We start from the raw sequence: 24258 nt of genomic DNA on the forward strand, positions 1-24258 counted from the left end.
AGAAATGCTACCCAACTTCTGTTCCAAGTGGACCCTTGCGTTCAGCCAAATAAATCTTGTTCTCTGTATATTAGCAACTGTTTTGAGAAATAAACTCCTGCAAGGTATGTTCAAGTCTTACATGTCCCATCTAGCCAAGCCAGGGGCCAAGTCAACATACTTCATTATAATCTCCTCTAATAGTTCATTAAAAAAAAAAGTACTGCAAAGGGCATTTGCCAAATTAGGCTGGGATTTAAGAATTTTTCAGATCAGTCAATCTGTAGCATTAAATACGTGTAAAATGTTTGCTAGCCACCAATAGGGGCGAATACATATATTTGTACTTAATCTTCTTGTGTCTTTTTTTTTTTAAGCAAATGCTTTGCTTTTTGCTGTTAGATCATTTTGGTTTTATTTTGGTGAAATAGCTAGTGATATCCCCATGAGTCTATAAGTTTTAATGCTTATCTTCCATGCTATTATTATATAGAAGCCTTCAATTCAGCAAAGAAAATTTGACTGAAGGTAAGTGTATCTGATTGCAGCGAATGGCTTGCTGTCAGAGTATGGACTGCCTGCTTTATTATCCTGTTAAGAGAGTGGCCAAACCAGTGCTTATGGATAGCAAATTGCATACCTTTGCTGTGAAGATCCCTCAGAGCAAACCAGACAGGCCACATTTTAAAGTCCTGGTGTAGGCTGCAGTTATCATCAAGACCCAGCCTAAGAATGACCCAATCCATGGGCAGGAAGAAGGAGGCAGCCTCAGAACCTTCCAGAAAGGCCACCACCGGTTTAATGGAAAAAGCCAGCAAAAGGCCGGACGGTGAGGCAAGGACTTTGCTTCAGCTGTCCTGGACATCGCCTCAATTCTCCACTTCCCTTTATGTCCATGGACCTAACGCCCATGTCCGTATGACCAACTCGCAAGGGAAGTAGGAAACAGAAGGAGATTTTGAACATCTAAAGACTTTTAACTTTTTAGGGAAACTGACTAGTAATCTTTCATTTCGAGCCAAGCACGCTGTAGCCTGACCACAGACTGATGGGAAGTTTAGTAGTTCGTCTTTGCAGTTCAGCTTCTTCCAAAAGGCAGATAAATGGCCACAAGCACTCGGACAAATCTAGCTTCAGACATTTTTGTCTTTTTGATTCTGGGCAGCCCCACTTAATCGGTTTATTTCAGTTGTGAAATGGGGATAAACAATAACACATACCGACCAGGATTGGTGTAGTGTGCTCAGCGCAGTGTCTGGCACTTAGTAGGCGCTCTATAAATGTGTAGCCCCTTCCCTACCAAAGTCCTGATGCCATCTGCTCTTTCTGACAGTTCAGATAGGAGGGAAAGTGGTCAAGGGAAAACCCTAGATCTATTGAACTTTTCAACAATTGGTCCTGCAGGTTTGGAGGCCAATCAGTGGGAAGTTAATCCCATGAAATTCTTCATTGGCTATCAAATGCCACATAAAAAATCCTATTAAGTGCAAATTCACTTACTTCATAGCTTTCCTATTTTAGCCTTCAATCTAGGGTTCAGTAGACCTTGATCCAGTAAAAAAATAAGAAAAAAAGCGCCACAAGCTGGTTGAGTTAGGGAAGGTGTCCTTACACCCCCCACCCCCTTTCACCCTCTATTTTTTTTAATAGATGGATATTAAAGAAACATCAGAGCATGCTCCAACAGGGCAGACATTTGGCAGGGCCTTCAATCTCCTCCTCAAAAGATATAAATGAATGGTTTTGGTAAGAATGGAGTTGCAAGCCATTCTAAGATGAAGGCCAAAGGAAGATGACCCTTTTCACAGAATGTTTCTGACAGAAGATCAATTCAAAATATCAACAGCTTAATCAACATAAAAGAACATTTCACTAAATATTTAGTCATTTCTATTATGCTGTTGGTTAACAATTAAATTGTTAACTTGTCTTATCACCAGAAGACTTTGGCCATTAGCTCATTAGCTCATTTCATTTTTATGCAAACTTGTAAATTTCTCTAAATGGGAAGTTTAACAATTTAAGGTGCTCTCACAGCACAGCTCCTCAGGTCACGTGTGAGATATTGACATCTTGAAAGTTACCATTTAAAAACATTTCCTCTAAAGTAAGCAGCAGAGACTACAGCACTGATTGCTTCCAATTTATACCCCATTCTCCACATTCTTCCTGGGCATTTTAGCTCAGTTCAAGAATGAACTACATCGTTTTAATGATTAGTTGGTACCTTCATTTCTCACACCTATTTCTAAGCAACTTGTCTTTCTTTCGACAGAATAAACATGCCAAATCCTTACCTACTTCGCTTTGACCCTCAGTGTCATAAACCCTAGCTAGAAGCTTATGACTCATAACAGTATGGGTGTTTGAACAATTAGGAAGTAGTGTCTGGAAGCTGAGAAACAGAACTCTTGCTGGCCATCTTTATAAGAACAATATGCATACAGAGCTAAGTTTCTAAAGAACCAGATTAAGGCTTGCTATTCTGTTTTTATTTGCCAATCTTGGAAATGATGTAGTGTTAAAACAATCTTGGCTTTAAGAATTATGATATCCTGGAACCCAACATCAATTTTTTTCACTAAACAAATTTTCAAATAATTTATTCTTTTCCTTGGAGGGGATTCAGAATAAACTAAAGTCTCTTCACACTATGTCTGAGTTTAAAAAAAAAAAGTCTGCACTAAGACCTTTAAACTTAAAAAGATACTCATATCAGGAAATGATAGATTTAAAAGACAAGTAAATCATTTCCTAGACTTTTGGCAAGTCTTAGAAGTAAACAGTTTCTGACCTTAACAGATGGCAAGAGTCACAAAGTCACAAAGCAAAAACCTTATTCCAAGTAAGAATCCACAAACATTTATTCGGTACCTACTATGTCCTGTGCACACAGTATGACACTCTAGTGTTCATAGAGTGCTAGCTCTGCTTACAAGAAGCAATTCCCAAATAACTACTTTATGTGCCATTGTCTACATAGTGCAAATGAATCTTTGGCAGATGTCTGGCTAATCTAATCAGTTAAGACAGCCAATCTAGATTCTTCAAGTGGACTTCTTGGCTTGAATTTTTAAGTTGACACATAGGCTGTATATACATAAGGTCTTGAATCAAAACTAAAAAATTCAATTAATCATCCAGATGTTTTCAAATATTCACTATTTCGCATGTGGCTTAATTCAGCGCCAAATAATAACAAAGAAATGGGGTCACAATTCAACTATTCAATTGATGCTTTAGAAGTGTTTTTTTTTTTAAAGAGGACTGAATTATTCAAGTAATGGCCTCAGTTTACCAATTTATATATAAAGTGGGTCTAATTGTTATTATAGTTTTAGGTAATCTTATGGCCTACTCTAGTATTTTGAAAATGTACTTTGAGCCCAGTGAAGTGACTACAACATAAATAATGATGTTCAAAATTGACTCCCACCACAGACAGATGTTTTGCTTGAATCACCAAGGTAAATTGGCTCATTCTCTGTTTTACTTTGATAGTGATGGCCTGGTCATAAGGCTAAAAATAAGTGGCGAACAAAACTTTTCTACCCCATTACAATTGTTATCAATGTCATAACCAGGTTTTTCATCTCAGAGACAAAAGAAAAAGAAGACAAGCAGCCCCGTTTAATTTCAAACGTTAATATATTTTCTATTTTATATTGAACATATGCATCTGTAACCCCTTATTTGCAGCAACTATCATGTCCTCATAAAAGGGGTGAAATTTATAAGATGCCTCTTAAAATAAATATTCTTCTTCTTTATAAAATAATAAAACTTCAAATAAATATTCTTTACACTAAACAATATGTTGAAAAAAATTAGAAAATAAAGGCTGAATTTTACTGTAACTGTACAATATACATGAAGTCCAAAGGGAAATCAGAGTCTTGCAATAAAGGCTTTCTGTAAGGCAAAATACAATCTAAAAACATACTGATTGATTCACATTCTTCCGAATGTACAACATATTAGTATAATATTTTGTGACTGTGCCACTGCAGGATGGCACAACTTGTTTTTTTTTTTCACAGTTGCAAATATTATTGTATATACAAAAATAGAGCACATTATCTCTGGCAGAAAACAATGGAAAAAGGAGTCATTTGCTAATTTACAAACTTTGCAAGTACTATTCACAAATGATAAAGTTGCCTAGGAGTGTCTGTGTTGCTTTAGCTTATGCAATAGGTGGGTCACCAAGTTCTGTATCCCATATTTTGAGTTCCATTAGCTGTGTTCTAACAAGCCTATCTGTTAAGATGGCACACGCACAAAAACAAAACAAAAAAAAAAGAGAAAAGCATTTCACTGCAAACAGCAAAGTATATCCCAACCCTTCCTAACAGTGCCAATATTATAACTGTTTTAGTTGGTTGCATATGTGTTAAGAGAGAGGGAGAGAGGGAGGGAGGGGGGGAGAGACAGACAGAGGGACAGACGGGTCATCATTCTGGTTACTACTGCAGTATTCCTGATGAACGATGCTATGTGGGCTTTTCAAAGTTCCTAGGTGGGACAGTGGGCACTCGGCAGCACACGGTGTTGGAGTTTTTACAGCGGCACCCCGGCCTGTTCACTCGGTCGTAACACCCCTGGCACAACTTAAGGCAACCCTTGGCTGGAAGGTAACACCACAAACAAGGCAGAAAGAGGGACATGAGCCCCATGGCCGACCACCGGGTGCAGCAGTGGGACTGGCTGCAGGAGCACGGGTTGTCCGCACAGTTGTCCTCGTCGTCGTTGGAGCAGTGATAGAAGAGGCCTTTGACGCAGCACACACACGTCCCGTAATCGATCACGTTCTGAGCCGAGCACAGGCACTGCTTGTCACAGATCCAGTCCGACGGCAGAGGCCGCGGGTAGGTGCACTCCTTACACTTGCACTTGCCGCAGTCCTCGCACCTGTAGGCGTGCAGGCCCAGGTCTTCCTTGCTCAAGGGCTTCAGTTCCCCCGGCTTGAGCTCAGATTTGGGCTGCACCCGGATGATGCCATCAGCCACTAGCCCTGAAGAGGAAAAGGAGGATCCTAAGAGTCTCTGCTCCGAGGAGCTGCTACTGGTACTTGTCCTTGTACTGCTCCTCGATCCCGTGCTCACGGTGCTGATGGACCGAGACAGAGGGGCCCGGACAAAAGAGTGTGTCTGTGAGTGCTGGACCCTGCCAAGCTGGCGGTGCTCCGAGGGGAAGCCGTGCAGTCTCTCGTTTTTGTGCTGGGTGGAGGGTCGAGGGGCCGGCTTGAGCCCCGGTCTGGGGGCCACCGTGGGTCCCTCGGTGTACTCGTTTGTGTTCCGGATGGCTCTGATCTGGTCCAGGGACAACACGTGAACCTGCTGCGTGAGAGCATCTCTGGGGTCAGGCTCCCCATGCTGCCTGCCGCTGTCACGGGGAGCCTGTAACAAGGGCTGGGACCCACTGCCATTCTGAGCTCTCGTCTCCATCAGGATTCTGAAGGGTGATCACTCCAGCAGGCTTAGAACACATCTGAACTCCTGCAAGAACAAAGAGAAAATGGTTCACTATGACACACGATTAACTCTTCAACTACCTGAATGAGGCCCTTCTTAAAAAAAAAATGCTAGTTGGAATAGGAGAACTGGTTCCTGGAACAAGGATTCAATATCAATGGGAAAGGGATTTTTAAATGAACCTTTGCCTTTTTTTTTTAATTCTTGATTTTAAAGGAAAAACTCAGTCCTGGAAGGGTTTTTTCTAGAAGAGAAAATATATAAAACATGGTAGATTTTTACTTAAGCTAATTAATGTTCCCAGAAAAAAAAAAGAGAGGCAGGAAAATGAGGTTTTCTCATGTTTTAAGTCAACAATGCAACCCCAAATTTCAAAGAAAGCCTAAAACGGAAAGAAATGTCATGGTTGGCTGCCGAGTTGCAATTCTGCTTTTAAACATCAGTCCATAGGATTCAGGAAATCCTTAAACTTTATTTCTAAATAGCTTCTTTTACATTTCAGATATTCTAAACTACTGCTTTTTTATGATGGATCTGGAGTATTCTAATTTGGTATTAAGTAGCATTTTATTTCAGAATAGATATCCTTTATTATTAGTTTTCTATATTATATATAAAACGGTTGTACTATATATAAAACTACCTATCATTCTAAAGTCAATGGCTAAATGGCACATCAATACATATCCTTTTAGCTGGAAGCACCACACAAGTCAAAATTTTACACTATAGGGAAGAAAAAGCACCAAATCATACATTTTGCACTGACAAATATATACAGGGAATGAACTTTTATTCTGTATTTCAAGTAAAGGACTGATTTTCTACCCTATGGCTAAGCAAAACTCCAAACTTGCTCATTTTGGGATCTTCTTAAATTTGTTTATTTCCATACAACTACCCACATTAAAGTTACCATTAATAGGTCTCAAACTTAACTATTCTTAAAGGAAACAGTGTGAATTTAGCCTTCCAATTTATTAAAATTGTAAGATCCCTGCTAAATATTGCTTTCATACCATCACCTTTTTTCCAAATTTGGATGAAAATGAAAATTTTTTAAAGGCAAAAAAAAAAAGAAAAAATTGGCCTTTGCCCTCTAGAAAAGAAAAAAACCTGTTTGAACCGTGCAGGTGACATACACCTCTAAAACCTTAACAAGACTGATCTGGAAACTGGATCTCCTCACCTTAAACAACAGAAAGGCAGGGGAGGGGGAAAGACAGCATTGCTCTTTTCTTCTATTCCTTTTATCAGCTTCATCTTTCCCCAAAACAACGTACCCAGCAGGTGGGACCCAGCAGCAACCCCTGGGACTTTTCTCAGGGCTGACTGACGCTGCAAATGCGACAAGCTGGCTCACAAATGCAGACAACTTCTAGATAGACAGGCAACATCCCGGGGTGCAGGGGGAGGGGGAGAGGAGGGCGGGGGCACTTCTAAAGTCGATTTGTCACGAAACGCAAGACCACACTTCCTTTTACCTCGGCGCTGCCCCCGCCCCCCTACCCCCTCACCCTCACAGATGCCAGGAGTTTTCCCTACAGTCTTCGGCTTAAGGAAAACGGCTTGGAATACTTTTCTCAGTCAGAGAACTTCCCTTGAATGCATTTTCAGGTCTTTTGCCCTTCTAGGCAACCTGAACAGAACGTTTTTCTCTCTTTCTCTCTGATTTCTCCAAATGACCCAAATTCTCCTTACTTTATGTAATTTCACCCACGTTACAAAATGACAGAATTTAAGCAATCCATCCCTGAATTTAAATGCATTTAAAAAAATCTCACCCTTCAAGTCATTTGACTTGACAGGTCAATCTCCAGAAAACTTGCATCGATATTAATTCCGTAACAAATTCGACTCATTTCTCCCTTTTCCATCTATTTTATTACACACACACACACACACACACACACACACACACACACACACACACACACAGCGCCGTTCTTTGGACCCCTGGCACATAGTAGGCGTTTAATGCTTACTAATCACAAAGAGCAACTATAAGGTCGGAACCCCCCCCCCCCCCCCTTCCCAAATAGAGACAGAAACAGTCCTCTTAAAGGAGGAATCATTTCAAAATCAAAGCCCCAAGCCACACTGGGGCACGACGTGTGTGTGTGTGGGGGGGGTGAGGAAAAAAACACAGATCCTGTTAATCGGGTAGCTTTACATGCCCAAAGCTTTCTGTCTGCCATGGAAAAATTGCATGGATCCAGTATCAGGCAGGTTGTAAAGGCAAAGCTTTAACTAAGGGAAAATATTCTTGCCAGTGAATTTCTGTTCAGCTCTACCCCGGCTGCCAGGATATCTCAACCCCCCTCTACAGAACCCCTCCCCCCCGCCCCTTCTTTGGAAATGCTTTGAAACCCCCATTACGAACCGAGTGTGTGATCAGACTATGGATTAAGAGGGGAACGGGCTTCTCTACCGGGGTGGGGCAAAACTGACACACAAACGGCCCTGGGGGAGAAAATACCCCAAGTTTCCGAAATGTATTCTTTTTTTTCAACTAAAAGCAGACTTAAAAGGCTAAAAATATCCTCAACCCCCAAACTGGCCTCTTTAACCAACAATTGACCAGATAATGTAAATGGAAAAAGATCGTGAGCCTTTGATTACCTTCTTCCGGTGCTAGAAGGTGGGTTGAAGTTAAAAAAAAAATGATGACCTATATTAGACCGTGGGGGGGGGGGGAGGGGGGAAGGAGCACACTTCCGAATTGCACAGACCCAACACAGTAATCCTTCAACACAGAAACCGGGATTGCCTATCTAGTATTGCTATCTAGTTACATTCCGGGTTAGAGATAAGAGGGCTCCTTTCCCTAGTTCCCCACGTAAGCATTTTAATGTAGGATGTATATGATTATCCAGGCGAAGAATGTAAACGGCAGAAAATAAATCACCCTGGAAGCTAGTCAATGCCTTCAACAGGATCTAGCAGGAATTACCTTCCCTCAAAGATGAGGAACAGGTTATATAAATCTGGGCGTTTAGCGCCGTGACCTGTGAAACACGAAGTGTTTTCTAGCTTTTTTTTTTTTAGTTTGTGTCTGTGTTTGTGACACAAGTATGTATGTGGCACGAGTTCGTTAAACTCTGAGCAAGGAGGCAGACATTTCTCCTAGCAAATGCCTTAACATGAGCGCCCGCCACCTAAACTGCGCCCCCCCAAAAGGCGCGGAGTAGCTAAAGTTGGGGGCTCCCCAACTCCAAGTCAGTGTGGCTGAGGGTGTGTGTGTGTGTTTGTGTCGGGGTCTATACAGAACATGGGTTTCCAACAGAGAAAAGGAACCAGCTAGGAAGTACGTGCAAAAAACGCTCCCTCCAGTGCCCCCACTACTCCCCCCCCCCAAAAAAAAACCCCTCCACTGAAGTCAATTTTCTATTGCTTCCTTAAGGGAACCTGCTAAATGGAAAGAAAAGGAATGGATGTGGTGGATGGATTTAAAGCTTCGGGTTTACCTACACCTACTTACTTCATGTTTCCTGGAATAAATGGCTAAAGTTAGCCGGGGCCGGGAGCGGGGGATGGGGATGGGGGGGGGGAGCAGCATAAAATATCTCACCGTGATCGCGGCTCTGCACCAACCCCTCTCTCCCTTGTATTTTCTTCTTCCTGTGGTTTGCAAATAAATCCAGCACTAAAACAAACTTTTGCTTTCCAAACTCTGCTTCAGTCCAACTTGCAAGCCATCAGAAGGGGGAAAAAGAGAAGTGAAAAGAAAATCCAGAGTAAAGGAACCGGCCGATAGTTTCAATTATGTAAAAACACTCCGGGCTAAGGGCGAGAGGTGGGTTTTTTTCCCCCTTCTTTTCCGTTTTCCTCTCTCCGCTTAAAAGAAGAAAAACACGGAATATTTCCTCTTTTTTTCCTCAATGAACAGGAGGTCGAAGCGCCAACACCAAATCACTTTGTTGTTCTGGTGAGACGATCGAACCGTACGAGAAGATGAAATGATCTGAAAATGAAGTTAAGCAAAATCCCAAGTTTCGTATCGACCTCCTCCTGGCAGACGCAGCCTGTGCAATGTGCAGTCGTTCCTGCCCGTGAAAGCTGGCTGCAGCTGCTCTCCGCTCTTAGCTTCCTCCTCCTTTTCCCTCTCCTTTTCTCCCTCTCTCAGTTGCAGGCAGCTCTGTGGTTTGCAATCTGGGCGTTTCGGAGGAGCAGCAGCGAGTTTGTGGCGGTGGTTGTTGTTGTGTGTTTGGAGAAGGAGGAGGAGGAGGAGGAGAGGAGAGAGAGGAGGAGGAGGAGGAGGAGGAGGAGGAGAGGGGGAAGAAGGAGGAGGAGGAGGAGGAGGTGATGGAGGAGGAGGAGAGGGAGGAGGAAAAGAAGGGGGAGGATTTGAGATCTGAGCTGGGGGGGCTCGGCGTTTTTCTGCTCTCTTTTCTTTCCGGAGGAGGTAGAGATCTCTGCAAAAGCAGCAGCAGTAAATGGCGTCATGTGGATCTGAGGAGGAACAGAGCAGTTGTTGTCCCAGAGGATATATCGCATCCGGTCCCAGCTCATTGGCTCTGCGGGGCTACATTCACTCATACTCCCAGAGCCCTGCCAGCGCTCCGAGCCGCAGGAGGCATTCAAAAGGGCAACAGCACAGAGCGAGTGAACGAGGGAAGGGCTGGCGACTCACTGCTACAGCAGCCGCCTAATCGGGGCCCATCCACCCCACTAAGTTGCTGGCAGGGGCGGCAGCCGCAGTTACACATACAATTTGCTCGAAGGGAGGGCCATTCCATGCAGTGCAGTGTCAATGTATTTAGTTTCAACGAAACACGGATTTGTAAGGTTTTTCCAAAGGCGGATACAGACAGCCAAAATCTGGGGCTATGGCACTACCTCCTAGGCACCGGGCTATGGGAATTAGCATTTAAAATAAACTTTGGGTATTCGCTGCTAAAAGTAAAACTAACAAGAAGTTGTAGGTGATTATATTTGATCCGGAATCCATTTCAATCGACTTCCACTCCACTCCCCACCCCATTTCCCCCATTGTGTGTGTGTGTGTGCGTGCGTGCGTGCGTGCGTGTGTGTGTGTGTGTGTGTGTGTGTTTTAAAGTTTTAAACACTTGCTTTTCCGAAAGCCTGGGGGCGCGGAGGTGGGGGGGGGGGGATGAGGGGCGAGGAGAAGGGAGCGGGAAGTGAGGTAGGGGCGTTATTGGTTTATTCTTTGTCTACTGGATTAACCTGATGTGAGAGAGAGGGAGAGAGAGAAAGAGAGAGAGAGAGAGAGAGAGAGAGAGAGAGAGAGAGAGAGAGAGAGAGAGAGAGAGAGAGAGAGAGAGAGAGAGAGAGAGAGTTTTGAGTATGATTCACTTTTCTTGACTTTCTCTTTAACAGTGGACATTTTTTTCTAAATTGAAGATAACTCAAAATGCTAAAAACTTTCATCATGTATGCAATAAAACATAGCTACATTAAAAAAAAAAAACCTTCCGAAATGCAGGTGATTTTTTTTAACCACTTCAGCACGCCTATTATCTTTCCAGGTTCTTCCCCCTTTTGTAAAGGTAGATAAACTTGTGTTTGACACGTTATCAGTGCCCTTTATAAGCATTGTACATAAGATTATTTACCCCTTCCTTCAAGTTCTGGGCAACTTTTATCAAAACTGTTACCTATGCAGTTGAAAAATGCATATTTTGGGGAATTCAGTTGGCCAGAGGGGTTGGAGCTTTTTGCAAAGAGTTAAAAGGCATGTGCCTTAGTTTTCCATTTCGCAGGCACCTAAAATAGTTAAGAAAAAATAGAATCTATTGTTCATTTCAAGGTGTATTCTATTGGCTATACTGTAAAATGAACATCCAGATCGTACATAGTTTTTTTCAAGCTTTTCATTCATATTTACCGAGTGTGTGTGCATCTGGTGGAGCTGGGGGGGGGGGTAGAGAGTGGGGGTTGGGGAGAGAATTCTAAAGGGTATTCTTTTCAATGCCATACTGGTAATAATCATGGCCAAAATGTTTCCACTTGAGATGGAATTACCTCCTCTACTAGGAAAGACTCGAATGTATTCAGCTTGTGATTTTGCTCATGTAACACATTAGTTGGTTATCCAAACTGTTTTATTCTCATCTCTGTACAATACTGAAAACGCATAATCTGAATCGTTTTAATCGAAAGCATTTTTTTAAACTAGAGCTCGTGATCTATGGCTTCCTTTTAATTTTTTCTCGGTCTTTCTTTGCAAACTGCTTTCTCCATGTTCAGTCAGTTAGTTCTCTCCCTCCCTCCCTTCCTCATGCTTTTTCAAAAGAGATGGTGGGGAAAAGGCGTCCATTATCTTTCTAGCTCTTTTGGCTGGGTTATCTCCTCCCCTCCCCACGCCTTCAAGTCTTTTTCGAAGGTATCTACGGATTCGTTTTCCAAAGGAACCGAGTCCTCTACGAGCGCGGTACGTGGGATTATGTCTTCCTTCCTCTAAGATTGTGGGTTAGTCTTTATCAACGCTGGCGTCCATTGAACGTTCCGAGTGAATGAAGGCGCCGGTGCATTAAAATCCAGGCTGCCCACGAGAGGGAGCTCGACCTCGGCGGGAGGAACGGACCCCGGCGAGGGACAAGGAGGGAGGGCTACTGCTTTCTTCCGAAGTCACGTACGGGAGAAGGCTTCTTCCAAAACGTGCAGCAGGCAGGCTCCTTCACAACTAATAACAAGCCTAATTAACGATAACGTGAGCACCGTATAAGGCAAATTCTATCTGCAAGCTTGGCAAAGAGGCGCATCAACCTTGAACTTGAGCTCCCCTCCCTCCCCCCGTTAGGGCGAAACCTGGTTTGGGTGAAGGGTGCGGGGAGGGGGGAGTGAAGCGTGAGCGGGGGTGGGGGGCCTGGAGATGGGGAATGTAAGGAGGCAGTGCCAGGTTGTGCAATGCTAGCTGGAAGCTGCTTCTGGGGTTACAGAACACGCTGCAGGCGTCTGGCCAGGCTGTCTCAGGCGGAGCAGGTAATAGTACCGCCTCCTTTCCCCCGGTGGTGTTTCGAGTCGGCTGCACCCAATGACTGCTTCCTAGGAGACAGCCATTGTGCTTGGGCTCCTGCTAATGGATGAGATTGGCTCTGGCCCCACCCTCTCCACCAGAGAGAGGCTAGGAACCTCTAAGCAGAGTTTCAATGAGGTATTTAGTGCCGACTGACCCGAGCATTTGGTGCATTCTGTGGACCCAGCAAGAGAGTCTCCGGCTATAGATGTATAGGTCTGGGTCTCTTTGGACAGTGTCCGTCACCCATGTGCACAAACTATATAAACAAATAATGCAGACGGTTGCATCCAATGGATATGCTCGTTTGCATAGTGTAAAAACGAGTGTGAGAGACCACGAGCGTTGTGGGGGACTGGATCGAGAACTGGCTTCAGGGGCCACCTCTGCCCTGGACTCAGGGCAACAAGCTTTTTTTTTTTTTTTGAGTACTGATGATGTGCTACGCCCTGGAATAGACAAAAACGGGCAAAAAACAGCTCTTTCTCACCTGGATTTCACGTTTTAATGGGGAGACAACTTGCAAACAAGTACAGGAAAGTAATGCATAAAATAGGGTACCCCAAAGCATTGGGAATACAAAGATAGGCAAAAAATACCCCCCCTAAAATATTCTAATCCTTCATCCTGAGGAGTTTACCATCTAGTGGGAGGAGTCACCACAGAGGCAGCTATGAATAAATAAGATATATGAAGGGTAAATTGGAATACAAAGAAAAGGCAAAAACATTTCCTGTCCTCAGGGAGTTCACTATACAATAAACCTATCCTTTGTAGAACCAGAGTAGATCTGCACTTTTTTTTAACCCTTACTTAAAGTCTTAAAACCAATCCTGCATATGGATTCCAAGGCTGAAGGGCTAGACAATGGGGTTTAAGTGTCTTAGACAGCTGGGGGATGTCTGAGGTCACATTTGAACCCAGGACACTCCCGCCTCTTCCGCTATCCCCAAGCCTGGCTCTCAATCTGCCGAGCCACCTAGCTGGCTTCAGGATCTGCCATTGATAAAGAATGTTTGCTCATCCCCTGTATACTAATGATATAACAGATCTATCTCTCCCTGCCCTGTATTTCTTGGAATCCTGCCCTATCATGACATATTTTGGGAGTCCCCCAAGGAGAAAAGTCTCTCTACTAATGTATCTTTGTAGTCTTTCCATAATTTACAATATTAGAGAGATTTTCTTGTCCTATTGAGGAATTTCCTAAGGTCACACAGCCCATAGTTGTTGAAGTTGGAACTTGAATTTAGGTCCTCCCGATGCGAATGAGGGGGGTACCTGTATCCCATTGTGCCAGATTGCCTTTCAGATGTGTGTCTGTCTGCCTTTGTGTGTCTTTGTAGGTGAGTATATATACCATGGAGGAGGAGGATGACTAATAAAATATTTTTTTTTCTCAAGTGGAAGATAAGATTAAGGGCAAGAGGACTGATAAATTTTTGTATTTATATCCTCAATGCCTACTAGGGGGCAAATGCTTAATAAACGTTTGTTAGTGGGTTGAAAAAATCAACATCTAGTGGAAGTATCACAAACTTCCTTCTGCCTCAGGTCTCTCCAATTTAGAGAGCTGCCTGGAGGGCTACAAAGATAAATATCTTGCTCAGAGCCAGTATTTGGCAGAGTCCAGATTTGAACTCTCATCTTTGCTATTAGGAATGCTAACTATTTATTATACTACTTCCCTTTCAACATGTATAATAGTGTGAGAATTTAATACAAATCTGTACCCTTCCTTGCTTTTTCAAAAGAAAAGTTCCCTTTTGAATTCAAAAATCCATTTCCAAAAGAATGCTCTCCACCTCCAGAGAAAGAACTGTTGGAGTAAGAATGCAGATGGAAGCTTATGATTTATCACTTGTTTATTTGGGTGTATGTTTTAGGGTTTTGGTTTTATTAGATTATTTCCTTACAAAAATGAGTAATATGGAAATATGTTTTGTGTGATAATGAAGTAGCCCCAAAAAGACCAAAGATGGAAAATTACCCCTGTCTGCATTTTTAGGGGATAGACCTGGTTTCCCTTCTCTCCAGCTGTTTAATCAGATAACAAGCTGGTTTCTGCTTAGCTTGGGGGGGGGGCAGGAGACAAAAGAGGAATTTCAGGAATATCAAAGGGCCAGTGAACTAACATTTGGCTAAGTTAAGATAAATACTCCTTGGATAATAGCCCCATCATAAATCTAAGAATTCCCCCCCACACACACACACACACATTCCTGTGTTAAGGTTTGTTTGTTAGATAATTACTCTGCAATGTATATAATCTGGTCTTTAATGTCAACTCAACACAGTTTTCCATTAGGGAATCCTGCCCCAGCTGGTAGATTCTTTATTTCTCTCTTTTATTAATAAATTATGGTTCCAATAATCAATATTCTAGGTGTTTGAACTAATTTGTGAAGTGGCCCACTTCAGTTGGAGGCCCCAGCAAGATCTTGAGCCCGGGGACCTGGAGGTAAGGACTTTGGAGAGGGCTGCTGTAAGAGTGTGTGTGTGTGTGTGTGTGTGTGTGTGTGTGTGTGTGTGTGTGTGTGCTTGCCTGTGGAAGAGTTCTCTAGGCCTGTGGCTGGGGTTCAGCTTTTGCTAAGCCAGGGCCTGTGAAGGAGACTTGAACCCTTATCCCCTTCAGGGGTGTTTCTGAGTGCGGACTTGGAGAATATGCAGTCCCTAACTCCCACAAGGGATTGAGTCAGAAATCTGAGGAAGTGAATGGTGTCCCCTCCGGAGCCCACCCCTGGTCCTGGTATTTGAGATTTCAGACAAAATTTAGGCTGGTTTTTGGAACCATCTGCCCTGTTCTATTCTGTTCTGCTCTGGTAAGTTATCTCTGTTTCTCTAGAATTCTGTTTTGTTTTGCCCCATGGCCTGTTTTACTCTAGCTTGAAGGTTCAGTCCTGAAGTTCTGTTTGGGCCCTAGAGTCCTGTTAGCCATGGAGTTCTGTTCTGTTCTGTTCTGTAAATCCAGATTCAGTAGAGGCTGTTGGGTTGCTGGACGCGGGTTGCTGGATGCAGCTTAGTCCCACAGTCAGGTCACTAAAGAGACGTCTTTCAGTGACTTCGGGGAACCTTTGGGTTCAAAGGTGTATGAATGTGTGAGAGAGTGTGTCCTATAGGTCTCTGTTGAGTCTTTGTTGTTTTTGTGTGGCTAAATTAAACAAAGAAGGGCAAAAAGAGTTTAAGATGCAGAGGGGAATTTCTTTTGTAGTGGCTGTTCCTCACTCCCTTCAACTGCATCCCAACAGGGCAGACTATGGGGGAAGGGTTGGGCTGTGTCCCAGGGCAAGCTCCTAAGCAGGAGAGTCTGAATAGGAGAGGGTTTACAAGTCCCTTCCTTGAGAAAACTAGCCAGCCTCAGGAAAGCTCACCTCCAACCCTATTGGGACCAGATAGTTTTGTCCAGATACTACAAGAGCATTTTGTTAGAAATCATCAATTAAAAAAAAGAGTCAGTTTTTGATAGATCAGTTCAGAGAGAGCTAGGGAACAAGAATGTTAGCTCAGCCAATCAGATGGCTTAGCTCATCATGGCTTCCCCAAGTACGCTGAAACTATTTTAATGAATTTCCCCCCTGCAAATATTTTTTCTTAAGAATGGATCCTAAAAACACCTATTTTTTCCTCTCAAAGCATGCTTGTCACAGCATTGTATGTTACTGTTTATCTTTGTCTTTGTCACAGTCTCATCTCTATGTAAAAAAGGGGGAGTTGCAAGCTTGAACTTTCCACTGTCAAAAATCCTCAGCAGAGGACAAAAGCAAATACCTGTTCAATGATATTTCCCTCTTTCTTCCTTTGGATGGGCCCCTAAAGGAGCAAAAGAGAGAAATTAAGAGCAGAAAAGGGAGGTTCTTACTCCACAGTTAGCAATTTTCACTTAAAATTAACTCTCAACTTGGGAGGATTGCTAATGATTTTGATATGGTACAAATGTAATGTATTGTGGTTACTGTTTGTCAGTTAAATGTGAAATGTTAGCCAGATCTTATTGAGCACAAAAACTCATGGCTAGAGGGTTGTTTTGTTAACCCTTGCAATGCATAATGGTTTCAGTGAATTTGAGAATTGTCTGAATGTGATTGATAGCAAGCCCGACACAGAGAGGAATGTTTATTCTATAAGGACAGAAATTGTACTGGCTACTTTATAGATGTAAAAGTCATTCAAAAAGTTGTTATGTTGTTGAGAAGAACTTATTCTAGAATTTAAAATTGGGAATTTTTCAAATCAGATTTATTTTAATATGTGCTATCAGAACTAGCAGCAAGAAATCATATGACACACAAGAAGTTTTTAAAGTGGTTAATCTGTGCATGGGATTTAATAATGTAAGTGTTAAGAATTTTGGTATTTTGCAAAAGAGAGAATTTCCAAATGGTGTTGTCTTTGAGTAAGGTTATATGAATTATTATTTTTTTAAATATGCACAATCTATAGGAGGGAATTTGTGATCTAGAGATGAACATGTATTCAGATACAAATTACTGGAAAGTAATGGAGTGAATACAAATTATGTGTGCATTTGTACTATAGAGAGTATTACGTTTTCCACCAAAATAGGTTAAGGGTAAATGATATATAAACTGTATGTCCTTAACAAGACAAATTTGACCATCCCTGAAATCAAGAAGGGCTTGTCATGAGGATTAAATACAGTTTAGTATAGTACCTTTCCTCTACTTACAATAATGGCCAGAAGAAATAAGAATAATGGATAGAGTTACTAGTTGATACTATGAAATCTAGTGTGAAATAGACACAACAAATTATAAATTGAAATAATGTTGATGGACTTTAATTAGGAATGTAGCAATGTTTTGAGCTAAAAGAAAACTAAATTGGAGGTTCTATTCTACTTTAGACAGGTTTGAGAGCAATACAGGTAAATGCTTTTCACTTCAGTTTGGTTACACTGAAACATTGCTAAAGGACTAGATTCAGACTCAGTCCCCCCCATCCCCCCAAGTAGATGCAGATGGCTTTTTCATCATGAGTCTTTCTGGATAGTTCTGGTGTGTTGCTGAGAATAGCTGTTATTCACAGTTACTCATTGTAAGGTATTCCTGACACTGTGTACAATGTTCACCTGGTTCTGTTTATTTCACTCTGTTTCAGTTTATGCAAGTCTTTCCAGGTTTTTCTGAGCTCTTCCTGCTGGTCATTTCTTATAGCCCAATAGTATTCCATTACAATCATATACTATAACTTATTTAGCCATTCTCCAATTGATGGGTATCCTCTCATTCTCAAAATCTTTGCTCCCCACCCACCCAAAGAGCTGCTTTAAATAGTTTTGTACATATAGGTCCTTCCCCCAACCTTTTTTAAATCTTTGTGATGCACACCTAGTAATGGTATTGCTGGGTCAAAGGGTATGTACTGTTTTATGGTCATTTGGGCATAGGTCCAAATTACTCTGTGTATTAGTGTCTCAGTCTTCCCATATTCCCACTAGATTTTGTCATTTCCCTTTTTCTGTACTAATAGTCAATCTGCTAGACATGGAGTGGTACCTCAGAGTTGTTTTAATTTGCATTTCTCTTAATTAATAGTAATTTAGAGAATTTTTTGTATGACTATAGAGAACTTAAGTTACTTTGAGAATTGCCTATTCATATCCTTTGACCGTTTATCAATTGGGGAATGAATTCTATTCTTACATATTCAATTAATTTCTCTATGTATTTGAGAAATGAGGCCTTTATTGGGGAGATCTGCAAAAAAAATGATGCAAAAATCATGATGATTACTATGTATTAATTTCCATCCTATTTCCCCACTGTTTTGTTTCTGACACTCAACTCATACAATTTTCCTTCTTTTCTATAAGCCCTGCCCCACTTCTATTATCTCCTTCCCCTCCTTCTTTCCTGTAGCACAAGATAGCATTTTATAACCAATTAATTGTGTATGTTTTTCCCTCTTTGAGCCAATTCTGATGAGAGTAAGGTTCATATGCTTTCCTCCCCCCCTCTCCATCTTCCCTTTCACTGTGAATATTCTTTCATGTCTCTTTTATATGTGATAATTTATCCTATTCTATTTTTCTCTTCCTCCTCCAATACATTCTTCTTTTTCACCCCTCAATTTTATTTTACTTTTTATATCATTCTACTATATTCACCTCCTACCCTGGCTCTCTGTCTATGTATACTCCATCTAACTGTGCTCATAATGACAAAATTCTTTAGCCTTATAAGAATCATCTCCCCATATAGGAATGTAAACAGTTTAACCTTATTGAATGCTTTGATTTCTCTTTCCTATTTATCTTTTCATGCTTCTCTTGAGTCTTATATTTGAGAACCAAATTTTCTATTCAGAGTCAGTCTTTTCATCAGGAGCATCTGAAAGTCCTCTGTTTCATTGAACATCCATTTTTCTCCCTGAAGGATTATTCTTAGTTTTGTTAGGTAAGTGATTCTTTATTTAATCCTGAATACTCTGGCCTCTGAAATATCATATTCTAGGCCCTCTTATCCTTTAATGTAGAATCTTCTGAATCTTGTATTATCCTGACCATGCCTCAATGATATTTCAATTTTTTTCTTTTTTGACAGCTTGCAATATATTCTTCTTGAACTGGGAGTTTTGGAATTTGGCTATAATATTCCTGGGAGCTATCCTTTTTGGAGGTAGGTGATCAGTATATTCTTTCAATTTATATTTTGTCTGATGATTCTAGAATATCAGGGCAGTTTTCTTTGACATTTTCTTGAAAGATGATGTCTAAGCTCTTTTTTTGATCATAGGTTTTGGTTGTTCACTTATTCTTAGATTCTCTCTCCTGCATTTATCTTCCAGATCAATTGTTTGCCCATGAGATATATCACATTTTCTTCTATTTTTTCATTCTTATGACTTGATTGTTTCTTGATATTTTGTGGAATCATTAATTTCTACTTGTCCAATTCTAATTTTTAAAGCATGATTTTCTTGAGTGAGCTTTTATATCTCCTTTTCCATTTGTCCAATTCTTCTTTGTAAATAGTTCTTTTCCTCTGTGAATTTAGGTACCTCTTTTTCCATATGACCAATTCTATCTTTCAGGAAGTTTTTCTCTTCAATGAATTTTTATATATCTTTTTTCATTTGGCTAATTCTTTTTTAAGGAGTTCTTTTCATTAGATTTTTGTATCTCATCAATTGGTGTATTCTGTTTTTTAAAAGATATTAATTTCTTCAGTTTTTTTTTTGTGCTTTCTTTAACTAAGATGTTGACTAATTTTTCGTGATTTCCCTTTTTCATTCTCATTTATTTTCCCAATTTTTCTTCAACCTCTCTTATTTGACTTTGAAAATGCTTTTTGACCTTCTCCATGAATTCTTTTTGGGCTTGAGAGCAGTTAATATTTTTCTTAGAAGCTTTAGATGTAATACTACTGACTTAATTGTCTACTTCTGAGTTCAAGTCTTCCCTGTCACAGAATAACTTTTTACATTGAGTTTCTTTTTTTGTTGTTTGTTCATTTTCCTACCTTTTTTCCCTTAAAATTAAAAAAAAAACTGTTAAAGTTAGACTTTGTAATTGTGGTGAAGGGAGCACTGTTCTAAGCTTTAGTTTCCTTCTGTAGCTGCCTTCCAAACTGGCACTGGGAATATATCTGCTTTCAGTTCTTCCAAGGTAGTATGATGAGAAGGGTGTTTAATACTACTTCTGCCTGTGCTATGCTCTCTGAGTAACCCCAAGCACCCTTTTCCACCTTAGACAGGCTCCCCTGCTCCCTTGTGGCAAAAAGAGCTTGTGTTTTCTAGTGATCCTCCTGGCCCTGAGATCCTGTCCTGTGCTGTGACCTGATTCTGATGTGGGCAATGTGACAAGAGTCTTGCACCCATAGCCAGCAAATGGACCTCTGTAATTTCCTTATAAGCAGTTTTCTGCTCCCTTTACTGCCTTTGGCTGAGAGTTCCAGAGGTTTTACTGCTGTTTCTTCTGTACCCAAGGCCTATTGCCATGATGAGATCTGCCCTGGTGCTCTGTGCTCAACCCTGGTACACTAGATCCCTAGGGCTGACCTTCTAACTTGTTTAGGGTTGAAAAATTACTTCATCTTGTCTTTTTTATGGGTTATGCTGTTCTAGAATTAATTTTGTGGTGTTATATCATAGTGTTTTGGAGAATAAATTGGAAGAGATCAAATGGTTCTATTAACCTTGGCTGCCATCTTGATTCTTTCCAACTCTTGATTCAGCTGAATTTTGCTTCTAAAGGTGTAGCGGTGCTGCCGCAAAAGGCCAAAAGCTCTGTGGAAAGCATGGGTTAGGATCATAGAGCCATCTGGACTAAAATGGCAGTCGTAAGACCACAGTGTATTCCCCCAGCCCCGCCCAAACTTCACCTATGTGGACCTGCTCCAGCCATATGCTTGGTTTTTATCAGGAGCCCAGAAAATCATGGTTTTTATACATTGAGGCAGATAACTATCTCATTGGCTGCTGAATCTCATCATCCGTATTAAATGAAGGCTATCAATAAACAGCATTTACCCGTTTTTCATGACCAGCTAACACTTTCTCCAGGGTAACAACATATGTTGTCTCTGCACTTTCATTTTTCAGAGAAAAAAGTATTTTCCTTCAACCTTATAACATCATCTTCTTAAATCTCTAAGGAGATTTTACATACAATTTTTGGGTTCTTATCAGTCCAGGAAAGAGCTTGCTAAAAAAAAAAAAGATTTTTTTCCCCTCTAAATGTCCAGAGTCCAAAAGCATTTTGTGAAACTGATCATCTTCTGCTGTACATACATACAAACGAATTTTTCAGTCATCAACCCCACAAGCTAGAATTGGTACATTAGTATTAGTTAAAAAGGATAATCACATATCCAAAATAAACTCACTTCCAAACTGCAATGTCTGAAGGCACTTTGCTTCTGAGACCTCATTGGATCATGCTCATACTGTAGAATCAGAATCTGCATAAACTATAAGTGAATTTAATTTTATATCTGATGCCAAATTCAAGTAAAGAACATGGATAGCTGTATTGATGAGATCACCAAATGAGACAGAGAAAAATAGAAAAGGTCCAGGACAGGCCCTTGAGGGGATCAATTAAGGCCAATGCATACACACAAACTATTATGCTCAGTTTTTGAGTATAAAGAAAAATACTGCATGGGCTGTCTTATAGCCCATGCAATCTAATGGGAAGGCAAACAAGTGTACAAATAAGTGATAGAGCACAAAGTAAAGTTATGTCTAAACAAGGAGTTATCAATAAATCAGTTAATCAATATTTATTATGTGCTAGTCGATGAGTACTCTAAGGATTATATTAGAAATTGAGTATTTTTGTATTAGTGTAGAGGTAAGAAGTGGAGAAGCTGGCTTGAGAAAGAATTGGAGTTTGAAACAGATCTAACACAGTGTCAATTTCAAATGTTGACAGTGTGTGAGGGAGGTTTTAATTGTTTTTCTGTGGCAGTTGGTCTCTGGGAGTGGCAGTTACTCTGAGTGGTGTGGCTGTTACTCTGAGCAGTTACACTCTTGGAGTGCTGGAAAGTGGTGACATCTTTTCCACTGTCTGGGGTAGAAGGAAAGGAGGGAAAAACCTGAAGGAGCTAAGTGATTTTCCTTTTCCAACTTGGGAAACACTAGTGACTGTCTATTGATATTACATAAATTGTTTTTATATATAAGAAGGCCAAAGAAAGACCTGGTCTTTGGTTTGGACTCCGAGTCTGCTAAGCTCAGAGTTCTAACTTGGTTTTTGATGAGGCTCAGCCAGTTAGCCTTTGTTATTTTTATAACTTGGAGACAAAGTTAAGAAGTATAAGGATAATAGTGTTTAGTTCATTGTAGAATAGTGAAAATTTGGGTTAGTCAGATCAGAAAGGATCAGTGTAGCCTGTGGAAACAGGAGAAGCAGGTCCTTGCAGAACCAGGGAGTTTTATTTGGGTGATTAGAATCCCTTAGAGTTAGAAATTTTTTTTTCTCCTCATATTCTCAATAAATAGTTAGCATCTTTGCATCTGGCCCTGAAGAGAAGTTCACTTATGAGCTTCACTTCATTGATATAAATTGAAGATACTTTGTAAGCACAGCAAGCAGAGTGTCAAATCAGTTTATAATCAATAATCAATTCATTGCTTATTATTTTTATACAGCAATATATATATATATATATATATATATATATATATTACATTACATTGGGACCCAAATACAAAAGTGAAACTTTTATAAGACTCTACAAGATTTATGTTTTTGCTAGCTTTGAGAAATTTGAGGTTCTATATTGAAAGAATAAGATCAGATAATTGCTTAAAAAAATTCTCAATTTAATTATAGTAGCTCTCTTTTACCTCTAGAATCATAAACTATTTTCTACTTAATATCTTCAAAAACTAGCGCCAACCTATTTTTCCAACTTTTTTATAGTATACTCTTCACACATTCTTTCATTCAGCCAAACTGGCCTTTTGCCCTCTTGCTGTTCTTCACATAGAACATTGCATCTCCATTCTACCATTCATTTGCTCAGGCTGTCCCCTAATGCCTAGAATACAGTTCCCTTCTTCCTGCCACCACTTTAAAACCTCTATTTTCATTCAAATTTCAACTCAAGGACCATCATCTATATGAAGTCTTTCCTGATTTCTCCAAAAATCCTTAGTGAATAGGCAATGTGCTCTAGAGGATAGAGCACATTTTGAAATCTTTGAAATTTGAAATCAGTGAATCTGGCTTCATATGGGGGGAAAAGGTGTCAGAAAAATCTTCAGTAGGAAGTAGTACTTGGGATGAGCCCTGAATAGATCTTGAATGGGAAAAGTATTTATAAATACTTTTATTTATTATCATAAATTATGACTTTTTCAACATATAAATTAATATACATATTCAAAATAATATAATATTAAAAATAATAAATTAAAAATTATACATGCAGAACATCCCAAAAGTTATATTGAAATTCTAAGCTGTCAAAAAGTAAAACCATACTAAGATTTTGGGGACACATACATTCATTTTGGGGATACAGTGCCCATTATACTGGATATTGGCCAATGAGGCCACCACTTTTATGCATGCCTACAATGTTTTGCTGATAAAATCTCCTATCCACACCTGGAAAATTGCAGGCATTCCAAAATTGGTGAAGATGAAGAAGAGGCTTTTTGACTGATCATAAAACTGAATTAGGGTATCTTCAAAAGTCACTGTTGACCAGAGCAAATCATCAGTCCAACTGTTTCCTACCTAATATGTTGTAGTTAAAGAAGAAAGATGATACTCAAAAGGGAGACACAAGATGGGATCCACTTCTCACCTTCTGGAGGGGTAAATTCTCATCAAAAGGGTTCACATATTCCTGGCTGATTGAGGTTCTGAGGGTGTGAATTCTCTAAGTGGTTTGTGACCTCCACCTAGTTCAAGCTTTTGTTGATTAAATCAAAAGGTAGACAAAGTAGAGTTAATCTTGTCTTCACAATCTAGTGAGGTACTTAAGTAGGGGTGCTAAAGTTATTGTTAACCCAAGTGTTAACTTCAACTAGGAAAGAGAATAAAGGATTCCCTTTTTACATGTGTAAACTCAGAATAGACAGAGAACCAAGAATTTCCTTTCACAGGGCTCTTTACTGGGAGATGGAAAAGAAGACCATTATAGTGAAGTGAAGTAAACTAAGTTATTGACCAGAAAAATGTTTTTCCTTGGGAAAGTAGAAATCAGAAATGAGCTTTCCTGTGAAGGCCAGTCAGCTCAGAATAGTTAGAATCCATGAGAAATTAATTCCCTTAGTGCTGGCAATTAGGATAAGATTATACAACGAATGCCCTGTGCCTCATGCCACTGACCAATTTAGATGATAAGG

General features: G+C 40.5%; 1 protein-coding gene across 2 annotated transcripts; it reads right to left on the bottom strand.

Moving 5' to 3' along the window:
- Positions 1-3608: 3608 nt before the first annotated feature.
- SPRY2 (sprouty RTK signaling antagonist 2) lies at positions 3609-10126 on the bottom strand. 2 transcript variants are annotated; one of them, XM_001362949.5, is made up of 2 exons: positions 9025-10126; positions 3609-5477 (listed from the first exon to the last, which is right to left on the bottom strand). In XM_001362949.5, the coding sequence occupies exon 2, from the start codon at positions 5424-5426 to the stop codon at positions 4473-4475; it is 954 nt and encodes a 317-aa protein (XP_001362986.2). In that variant the 5' UTR covers positions 5427-5477; positions 9025-10126; the 3' UTR covers positions 3609-4472. The 2 variants fall into 2 exon arrangements, with proteins under 2 accessions (XP_001362986.2, XP_056664173.1); XM_056808195.1 differs by lacking the exon at positions 9025-10126 and adding an exon at positions 6643-7717.
- Between the last annotated feature and the right edge of the window lie 14132 nt (positions 10127-24258).

Source organism: Monodelphis domestica, chromosome 8, assembly GCF_027887165.1.
Source record: "Monodelphis domestica isolate mMonDom1 chromosome 8, mMonDom1.pri, whole genome shotgun sequence".
Lineage (NCBI taxonomy): Eukaryota > Metazoa > Chordata > Mammalia > Didelphimorphia > Didelphidae > Monodelphis > Monodelphis domestica.

Excerpts from the sequence above, each read along its gene's own strand:
- SPRY2 (XM_001362949.5), bottom strand. The coding sequence starts at position 5,426 with ATGGAGACGAGAGCTCAGAATGGCAGTGGGTCCCAGCCCTTGTTACAG.